Genomic DNA, 10,523 nt, shown 5'->3' on the forward strand with positions numbered 1-10,523 from the left:
GTACAAGCCTTGGATGTACCAACCAGCATTCATCTCAAACCCCTGCACTTTGTGTTTTCATGAGCTAAAGCTGATGGAGGTGCAGGATGAGAGCCAATTAGGTTGTTGTGTCTGATGCTTTGTAGAGGCTGGCTCTGGGTCTTTCAGCAGTGTGGAGCCTGTGTATCACAGCAGCTTGTGGATTTGGGCGGGAGGTTGGCTGGTAAACGTGGGCCCTTGCTTCAGGTCTACTCAGCAGTCCTTTTGGTGGTATTTTCCTGTCTCTCCCCTCTGTGGCAGAGCTGTCCCTTATGCAGTATGTTTCTGTAGGTGATATGCTGTGTTACATCCGTGAAAGTAAGGAGAGAGCTGCTGCAATGATTAAGTCAGAGGTTCTCAGAGAGCGCCAGGAGACGGCACGGAAAATGCGCAAGTACTACTTGACATGTCTTCAACAGCTTCTTACTGATAATGGGAAACAGGAAGGGTAAGCTCCAGCATGACTGGATATCTTTTGGTTTTGAAAGAGTTCTGTCAACTTGAGTATAGCATTGTTTGTCCAGTAGCATTGTTCATCCCATGTTGGCACAAGTGTTAGTCTGGCCTGATCTGATGAGACGGGTGTGGAGTCGCTGCTGATCTTGCTGGCAGAGCATTGCTGAGCCGTCTGACACCTTGTCTTCTCACTGTTCTTCAACTTCTGCTGTCGTTACTTTTATGGAAAATGCAGAGTCTGGACATCTTTATATTTTTTCATGTTCTCTGGTTATCGTTAGAGCTGAAAAGAAAATAATGAATGCTGCCAGCAAGCTTGTTACAATGGCTAAAGGACTTGAAACACCTCTTCGACACACACTGCAGTGCAAAACTACCTGCTCAGGTATGTTGGGTTATTTATTTATTTTCTTCTTCACCACATAGATGTAATGCACATAGTAACCAAAATCAGGTGCTTAGGGAGGTACTGAGTATTTACGAGCTTGTGAATGGATGTGTAAACATAGGCTGCTTCTTTTGAGAATCTGTTTGACCTATATTTTAAAAGGGCCAATACCCCCTCCCTCATTTATTATTTTCTTTAATCTTTTGTTGTTAATTTTCTTTTATTTGATCCATTTCCTTCTCTACTCTTCTAGCTCTGCTGTTAAATTCTGACCTGCCTACTGGAGTAGAATTCTCAAAAAGAGATTGCCTGTCTCAAACTAGGCCAAACAATATGGAAAGCAAATCTTGTGGCAAAAATACACCTGAAGAAGCTAATGATAAAGTTGTTCAGAAATACATACCACGTGACTTGAGACGACAATTTGATGCAAGACAGACTGAGGCACAACATATGCTTCATGAAACAGATACTTCACATATTCAGAATAGGAATACCTATAAACATCTTGTTAATGCTGGAAGAGATGGACTGTCAAAGATTCTTCCAAATGTAGATGGAAGAGAAGAAAAATACAGCCACGTCGTAAACATAGACAAAGAACTCTTGTGTGCAACTAGTAATTTTGCAAATCCAAACGTCCCTTCATTTGTTTGTCAAGGACAGTTAGAAAATGTAGATGCGGCTAGACTTGAAAATGGCCCTGCCATCTCAGGGTCAGCTCATCACATGCTTAAGAGTAAAAATGAAAGAACAACCTTGAAAGATGATAAATGTGTCCTCTCACGTGGGACCTGGCAAACTGCATATGAAAGAATTCAGGACTTTGATTTTCCCAGAACTCCTGAGAGGGATGAAGGAAGCTGCAGTGAATGGAGTTCTGCGAGTGGAAGTTTGCATCTGGGCGGTTCTGATAAGTCTGCAGTGTATCCTGAAGAAAAGCCCACTACCAATGAACAGAGGCAGAGTGTGTGCTGTGAAGGACGTGAAAATTTTGGTGGTACTTGGAAAGAACTCACTAATGGCAATGTCAAGAATCTCAATTAAAAAAACAGCACTATAGTTTACAGTAGAGATCAAGTGAGGTCAAACTCAGATCATATTTCATCTCTTGGGTCTGACAAATCAAATTCTGCTAACACACAAACTAATATGCTGCCAATCTGAAATACAGAAGAATGCTGCAACAATACTTTGAAAAGAATGGCATGGGATCCCCAGTCTCTTCAGCAAAGCTCTGATTCTGATAGCCCACTTAAAATAAAAAATAAAATAAAAAAAAACCAACTTGAACCAATATCAGTGATAACACATTTTTTTCCCTTTCAAGTGAGTATAAATTTGAGTGTGAAGAAAGGAAATGACCCTGTTTTACTGGGTCCATTTCATGACCAATGTTACAGTTTAGACTGTTGCATGAAGAAATTCTATGCAATCACTTGAAATATTAACGTAGACTTTTGTTTACCTCTGTAACAGTGCTTTCATAGCTGTTTATAGTGTATTATGTACTTTTATTAAAAATAATATATTTTTATATTAAATTAAGTGTACAGTGTTTATATAAAACAAACCTACTGTTGCTTGTAGTAATCATTTGAAACGGTTATGAATATTCCTTCAGAGCTCAATGAGAGGTGTTGTTTGAAATGAGTTTTTCAATTGACTAACCTATTTTGAAGGACACCCTCTAGACCTGTGTATGTCTTCATAATAAGTATAAATACTTATATTATCAGAAATGAAATTTCAAGTACTTTTTTTTGAATGCAGCAAAGAACAGATTGTACTGGGCAGAGGAAGATACAGATGAAGGTAACCACATGTTGCAGATGTTCCTTAAATAGCTACAAATTTTAAATGGAAGTGTTGTAATTCTTTTCTTGATGGTTTAAAAGCTTGGCTTTAGGAGCCTGCTTGAATTTAAGAGCATCGTGAAATGCACTGTTTTTCTTGGGGTACAATTTTAATTTCCAGGGATACTGTAACAAAAAACAAGTATTATATTGTTTGCTTTATTGGCTTCATTTGTGTTGCTTGCCTAGTGTAGTTAATGCTTGTTGCAATTAATTGCCTGGTTTTTGGTCAGCAATTCACATCAACAGTAATACAGAACACAGTAAAGAAAAAAACCAAACAAGATGGTCTACTTGGCCTGTCGTTATTCTGCGATGTCAGCAGCAGTAGAAAAGGGCTGAATATTTTCCTCATAAGAGGTGTGTATACATTTCACATGTAGCAGCGTTTAGCTGTTATAAGAATGCTCTTATTTGATCTCTCACAGTCAAAGAGCACTGCCTAATCTCAGAATCTTGTCAGTGTTTGAGTGTGAGATCCAGGAGGAATCTTAGGGAGAAAAACATTTAGCTCCCTTTACAAAAATGTGCTGCTTGTTTGTATTTCAGGCCAGCTGGCCTGAAATGGCAAAATGGTCAGCAGGACTCTTTTGTGACTGGAGGCTTGGTCAGGTGGTCAAATGAGAGCTCTAAATTTCTTGGTGACCTTTAATGTTGCCCATAAATGCAGCCCCACTTCCCCTTTGGTGAAGCAGGGGTTTGTCATCGTCAGTGGGAGTGAAATGAGGCCACGAGAGATGGCTTGTGCCTACACAAACATGAGCTGTGGTTGTTTGAGGTCCAAATTCCCATCTCTAAGCTGAGGAAATGACTGTGGCCTTGCGTGCAGGGTGAAAGTTTTTTCTGGTTGTCCTTTAAACCTATGGGGAGGTTCTTTTTTCAATACTGAGTGGCTTTTTTGGTTTGCTTAAACATTTCCCCCAAATAGCACAAGATTTATTAACAACAAAGAAACTCCTAAAAAAACCAAAATGCTTAAACTCTGCTTAAGTAGTGCTTGAACAGGTGTTTAAACCACTTTATCAGATTAACCCATTCCTTGGGCTAGTCCAGAAACCTTTGCTGGGTGAAGAAAGTATGCATCTGCAAAAAAAACCATGCTCCTTGCTAACCTAATGTTTGTTGTATCCTTTGTTGCACTGACAGCTTCAGAGAGCTCTGAATCTGCTGAGATGTTTTTCCACATTTTTTTTTAAAGTAATATCGTTATCAAAGCATCAACTGTCTTTCATTTGAAAATCTAGTTATTTTATAGAAGAATGAGGCCCCCTTCTTGAATTCAGATTATAAATTGCATATGTTTTATATCTAGAAGAATATAGTGTGGCTTTTTAAGAAGAAATTCCTTCTATTTCTGTTTCTTATAGGGAATTTGCAAAAGTGTTTAATGTGAATGTACAGAGTTGTTTCTTATGGGTTGATATTCATGCTAGGTAACCTCCCTGAGCTCTAAGGAATTGATTAAGGTGATTAACGAATCACTTTATAGAGATTAATGTAAAGACAAATATTTACAGAAATGCATGGTAGATCACTCACTGTACAACTTGTAAACATGCTATTGCAAATGTGGTGGGGGATCTAGTATCAATTCCAGAAGTTTCTTCTCTGATGAAAACTTTGTGCTTTTATTCACAATGGGGGACAAGCAATGAAATAATTGTAGTGAAATAATTATTGTGCAGAGAGATCATGCCCACACGTGTGTGGAAGTAGGGTTATAAGTGTAGGGAGCTGAGAACTGCATCTCTTTGGTGATGAAAATCTGGGAAGTGGGCCACTTAACCTGGAGAGGAGAAGGCTCAAGGATCATTTCATCAGTGTATGTAAAGGGAGGATGGAAAGAAGACTGAGCCAGGCTCCTCTTAGGCCTAATGGTGTGACAAGAGGCAATGGGTGTATACCAAAACATTCCATATTGTGGAATTGAAACCTTTGGTGACTGCTGGAGGAGGTGTTGGAGTGCTGGGGATGGCAGGAGATGACCCTCTGCTGGCACCAGAGGGGCCTTTTGTGTCTTAATTGTGTGCAATTAAGTTGTGTTGTAACTGAAAAAGTATTTAACGTGAGCAGCTGATGTTTTTGCTCCAATGAACACGTGCTTTGACAGGATAGAGAAGAATGGGACTGGGGTACCAATGCTGCAAGTAATAACTGAATACATTGTGTAGTTCTTGAGTCGTCAAATAGAGAAGCCAGAAAGGACTTCTGGGATGTACAAGAAGCTGTGCATGTGGCCACATATCAAAGCCTCTCTGAAAATTTGAGAGAAGAGCTGCATTCTGTATGGGAATTGGTACAAATCAGTTGATAAGTCATCTTTATTTATTTTGGTTACTGTTGTTCTCTTTGTTTCTTAAAATAACTTCTGTAGACAAAAAGAACTGACTAACTTTTTGAAGGGCAGGTTAAACTGCTCTGGAACACAGTGTATGTCAGCAAACTGAAGATGTTGGTTTTTTGTTCCTTTTATAGCTTTGCTTCTTGATCCTGAATAAATGATACCTCCAAAGTGCTCCCGTTGTCTCAAAGATGGCAACTATTTCAGAACAAATGAAGTCATCTTATTTTGGTGCAGTGATTCAGATGTGCTCCTGACAGTTTCAAAGCACTGTATAAGTTTCTATCAGCCCTGAAAATCTCTATAAAGCACAAAAGCTGTGAGTTCTTAGCAGTTAAATGTTCTTTGGGTTCCCACTGGGAAGGCGGGGGAGCGAGCGGAGGACTGTGGTGCTTTAGCCACCTGCTGGGTTAAACCACAACAGTCTGCTATACGTTTTCATAAGAAAATTAAATTCCTTAATTTAAGTTGTTAATTCCTTAAGTTTATGTTGTTAATTTATTGAATTGAAATTGTTTATTAATTTGCCACTGTACACATTGCCTATCAAGTCCATATGAACTAGTAAGTGCAATCAAGCAGTCTGAAACAGTTGTTTTTGCCCTCAGCAAAGTTTGAAACATAGTTCCAAGCCAAGGAGTTGTTATATAACATGACCTGCTTGTTTCTTACACACCAGTGAGCACTGGACAGATTTTCTGCTCAGGTGCACCTAACACGTATTTCATGCTTAGCTGCTTTCTTTTTGTGGAATGGCGTATTTGACCTGAAAGAGATTGGTGGTGCCAAAAGCAGTATATTAAATGTTCGTTCTTTCTTTCTGAGTCATCTCCCTTGGGAGATCTGCTTAATGTGCTTCACTCCTGCCATCTGTAAGAACAAGTGAGTTGGGGGTACTGATGCAGAATATCCCCTTTGTAACTACAGTTCTTAGAGTATAAATTTTTTGCTTGCAATACTAACTTCATCCTTGGATGTACAATAGTCTTGAATGCTGGTTATCTTGCTTTGGGGCTGATGAACTGGAAGTGGTAACATTATTCTCTGTTTGGGTCCAGTTGCTTGATGACTTTCCTGAACACAGACAATGCATCATTTAGGTGATGACTTCTGTGTAGTAAAACAGAGTTGTGTGTTCTCATCTGGGTTTTAATGCAGATTCTTGAGAGCAGGTTTTGAATGTTCAGTACCTTTCTTACATGCTATTTAGGGAGGAATCTCAGCATAGTAAGTTTGCAGATTATTCTTGCAAAGCTGTCCACCCTATGACACATCTATCTGGTAGATTTTCCCTTACTTCTTTCTGGTGTGGTTCATTTCTTAAAAAGAGGCTGCCAGGAAAAATTGTTTAGGTTAGTAACTGTAATCTTATAAGCATTATGTGGTGTAAATCTCTTCAGTGAATTCCAGTGTTGTCAACAAATGATGTCTTTTCAGTGCAGAAATAAAACCATGATTTTTGTGCAGGCAGTCTGTTTCATCTGTGCCTGCCTATCTTTGAAGGAAGTAGTATGCATTCATTTGCAAAGCAGGTAACACCTTGTTCTATTTCAGTAGCAGCAGCCCTTGGAGGACAGCGAAGACCAGCTTTCTAAGCATTCAGACTAGCATTCATGAGACTGAAAAGCAGGAAGGCTTTTTGCTCGATTAGTGCTTAAGTTGTGCTTTTGAGAATGGAACCAAATCTCAGCTAGTTGGGCATATGAGAGCAATCTAAGTAAAAGCGGTGCTGTACTGCCACTGGCAGTGTGTTTGGGGCTTCTTGAGAGACGAAGTAGATACTACTTAGTTCGATGAAGTGGGCTTCAGTAGGTTTTTTTGTTTTTGTTTTTTTAACCTAAGTACCATAACTAAACTTCTTGTTTCTCTCTAGATCACATTGGCTTTGGAAGCCAGATGGAAAGTAGAATGATCATCTTATGGTAACTGATAGTCAAAATGTAAGTTTGTGTAAGCAATTGTGTACGAGTAAGAACTGTTCATGGATGACAGCACAATAAATGTTCTTGAAATTCACTAAAGAAGTAGTTTTAATGTAGGCAATGTGCTCTGCTATTCATTTGCAGTACTTCCACCTTGATGATGTAAAACCTCAGAAAGAAAAAATTATGATAAAAAAAAAGTCTCAGTTTTGAAAGGGGACTCCAAGTGATACTGTTTGTATATTTCCACTGCAGTATATTTCTTCTTTTTTTTTCAATTTTTGGAAAAACCAAAAACAACACTTTGCAATTATTAAAGAGTAATAGAGGAACAGCTATTAATAACTTCTAGTGTTAAGCCTTAAAGTCACCCTTCTTATGTGGTGTAAATCTTCAGTCAAAATGTTGTTGCCAAAATCAGTGGACAAACTCAAAGGAGCAAAGGAGCAAAGGAGCATACCATGTGTCTCATGAGCTCTCACTGCTCTGTACTGGAACAATTTGTCAAGCCTGGAAGAATGCTATAACTGTAGGCTGGTTTGGTTTCTTTACTTAAATAGATGATTGTTATTATGTGGAGTTTGTACCACATAATTTCAAGTTTTTTATTGACTTAATTTGATTAATTTATTTATTTTCAGGAGAATTTGTATGTATGCATGTATGGTAGGTTTATGCATATATATACTTCCAATTATTATCCTTTTCTTAAAAACAAGTTTAAAAGAATCTATTATTATTATTCATTTTTGCCTGCCACAATGATGAGCTTCTAGAAGACAAGGAAGATTATCTTAACCTTCTGAGGAGTGAGCCTAAGGAGAAATGCAGCAATTCTATTACCAAAATAATAAAAAGAGGCAACTGCAGCAAGAAAACAAAGAGCAGGCTGAAAAGGAAGTTTCATTACCCAAAGTCCACTGGGAGAAGGAACAAGAGGAATCAGATTATCACAGGGAATTCCAAGTTTTCCGTTGATTAATTTATTTATTTTCAGGAGGAGGACTTAAATGTATGATAAACTTATGCAGACATTCATTTTAATTAATCTTTTTCAAAAAAAAAATATTATCTACCTCAATCTGAGGGTGAATGGTTCTGCTTTCTATACTGTTTGGTTCAGTCATCTCATGAAAGCCTGTTCTGTATGCTTCCCAATGGAGGCAAGCCAGAAGGAGGAAGAAAAATAAATTCCTTCAATAAAAGCATAGAGGGAGGTGTAATTTGGAGGGTGCAGGGGAGTGAAGGAGTGTCAGGGATGCTAAGATGTGCCTCGAGGGGTTTAGGTTGTGGTGCTCTTCAGCAGTGTAGAGCCCTGTCTTGCAAGGAAGAAACTCTTTGCTCACAGGGTGTGATTTTGGTGTTCAGCTGTCAGGCAAGATTATTGGTCTAAGCTATTTTTTGTTATTGTTATTAAATGCCAGTGAAATTCTATTTATATTCAGTCGATGAGGAGGTTGTCCTAAATCATTTTTTCTTTTCTTTGGTAGAAAGAACAAGTCACTGCAAAGATAGAAAGAGAATGGCGAAGTAGGCTTCAACAAATGAAAAAAAAATAAAAGAACAACCTGTGGTTGAACATAGGGACTGCAGTGGTTATACGAACAGAGAAACATGCGTGAGTGGTATTTCAACTGATATTTTCACCTCCCTCCCAGCCCTTGAAACGTGCTGATAGTTGAGCACTGTAGCTTTCCCAAAGCTGTCCCGTGCACTATGGCAGGACCGGGGGCTGCGGAGCTGGGGAAGAACTTCATGGGAGGCACAGCAATGTCTCTGGGGCTTTCAGTTTATTTGAGTTGTTGTGCAACAAAAAACATAAAGGGAGAAAGCCCAAGAGAGTCCTTGGCTTTGTGCCTATAACGCGGCTTGAATTCCTTCACCACCAAAATAACAAACCATCTATTAAATGCAAAACAATGCAGGCAGCACAGCCCTTCTGCCTCTCGAGCTCCCTGTGCTGGCTGTAGAAAGCAGCCGTTGCTCCCCTGGAAGTAGCCCAGTCTTTGTAAATTTCTGAACTTAACTCAATGCAGCCGCGTGTGAGCCTTCCCAGCTGGGCGAGTTTCCTTCAGCTGACTCCAGCAGGCCCTGTTTGGCTGTTGGCTTTAAAAATAAATAAGTAAGGGGAGAGATAAGTGGCAGTTCAGCCTCCCAGTGCCGTGTTGCTGCCTGTTTTGAGACCTCTGCGTCTGATTGTTGATGGGAGCGTGCTGAGGCTGGGAAGGCTGTGTGATTTGACTGGAGCTGCTGCAGGTTCTGTACCAGGCTGCTGTGATTACTTAAATTGGACTCATACACGGTATGCTTCCTTAGCGTAGAGTGGAAATAGCAAGGTTGAATATGATTCATTTGGGACCCTTGAGTGATGGGTGACTTCTAGTATTTGTTGTTTCAGATCATCAAGGAGCAAGGAAGAACCTTTGGTCTCAAGAAGTGTTGTGCTGTAAACACTGCAGCCAGGAGCTGGAAAAGAAAGAGGCTGTGTGCCAGGACTTGAAAAGAGAGTTGGAGACTGCTCACAAACGTCTTCATCTCTCTGTAAGGAAGCAGAGAGCAATGTCAGAGCAGGTCCAAGGTAAGGATGCTGAGTCAGAATAGAAAGCTGTGAATGTCTTGGCCTGACTGACCGCATTTACCTCCTTTCTTGCTCAATACAGTTTTCAGTGGATGTAATGGTGTATGCATGCATGCTTTAACAAAATGAAGTGGAAACCATTGCTCTCATAGATGTAAATTGAGTCTTTGCTTTGGGCCTTGCATGTTGATGTTTTGCTCAGGCTAAGTCCAGTGGGTTCATTTATTTAGACTTCTGCAAAATGTGCTGTGTTTGATTCCTGCATGCTTGTCTCTGGTGCAGCTGATTGTTTACTGGTGATGCTTGTTGACATTTGGGTCTTCTACATTAAGGCAGCAGTTTGTGATGTTTTATGTTGAACTCTGCTTGAATGTGGGAAAGTACATTATTTTATGGTTCATTACTGGCTTTTCTAGAAAACGAGAAGCTTGTGGAATCTCTAATTGCAGAAAACACTGAGATGAAGGCTAAACTGAAAGACATGGGCACATCTCCAAGGTATTTCAAAAAGCAATGTGGACAAGGTGATATTTGTAAGGTCTAGGCTGCTCTTAGGCTGTGTGACTTGTATTATTTTCAGGTTGCTATCCAAGGGAAATGTCTCAAAAGCCTGTTCATCCTGTGGCTCTGTGAAAGGGCTGGAAGAAATGCGTGCGCAGTACATTAAATCTGTGAGCAAGATAAAGAGTAAGTACAAGAGGTTCAGTTAAAAGGTTGGGAGACCAAAATCATTTACTTGGTACTTTTTCCTCCTTCTATTAACTCAGCCTGGGAATCTGACAGCCAGGTCACCTAAGAACGCCCAGTTGATTTCTTACTGGGGGGAATGTTGCAATAGTCTGGGACAAGCTTCATTGTGTGGTATGAAGCCTTGTTATGCTGTCCCTGCCTTGTTGCACTGATTTCTGTTTCTCAGATGGTACAAGCCTTGGATGTACCAACCAGCATTCATCTCAAACCCCTG

At 39.8% G+C, this 10,523-nt stretch overlaps 2 protein-coding genes across 2 annotated transcripts; both read left to right on the plus strand.

The window, feature by feature from the left end:
• Positions 1-279: 279 nt before the first annotated feature.
• On the plus strand, positions 280-2,392 carry LOC122194012 (centrosomal protein of 152 kDa-like; the record flags this gene model as incomplete). Its single annotated transcript, XM_042894924.1, has 3 exons — positions 280-466; positions 756-859; positions 1,116-2,392. Coding segments are annotated over 3 exons (1,085 nt in total), but the record flags the coding sequence as incomplete, so codon positions are not given.
• A 6,991-nt stretch (positions 2,393-9,383) lies between these two features.
• Positions 9,384-10,476, plus strand: LOC122194013 (centrosomal protein of 152 kDa-like). The gene is made up of 3 exons (XM_042894925.1): positions 9,384-9,559; positions 9,976-10,057; positions 10,140-10,476. Exons 1-3 carry the CDS (start codon positions 9,541-9,543, stop codon positions 10,267-10,269), a joined length of 231 nt encoding a protein of 76 aa, XP_042750859.1. The 5' UTR covers positions 9,384-9,540; the 3' UTR covers positions 10,270-10,476.
• Positions 10,477-10,523: the final 47 nt, after the last annotated feature.

This window comes from Lagopus leucura, unplaced genomic scaffold (genome assembly GCF_019238085.1).
Source record: "Lagopus leucura isolate 7727_CA_CO unplaced genomic scaffold, USGS_WTPT01 37619-0_obj-0_obj, whole genome shotgun sequence".
NCBI lineage: Eukaryota > Metazoa > Chordata > Aves > Galliformes > Phasianidae > Lagopus > Lagopus leucura.

What these genes read in the sequence shown, in the direction of transcription:
- LOC122194013 (XM_042894925.1), top strand. An exon ending in GACATGGGCACATCTCCAAG is followed by an intron (nt 10,058 to 10,139) that starts GTATTTCAAAAA and finishes TATTATTTTCAG; the next exon opens with GTTGCTATCCAAGGGAAATG.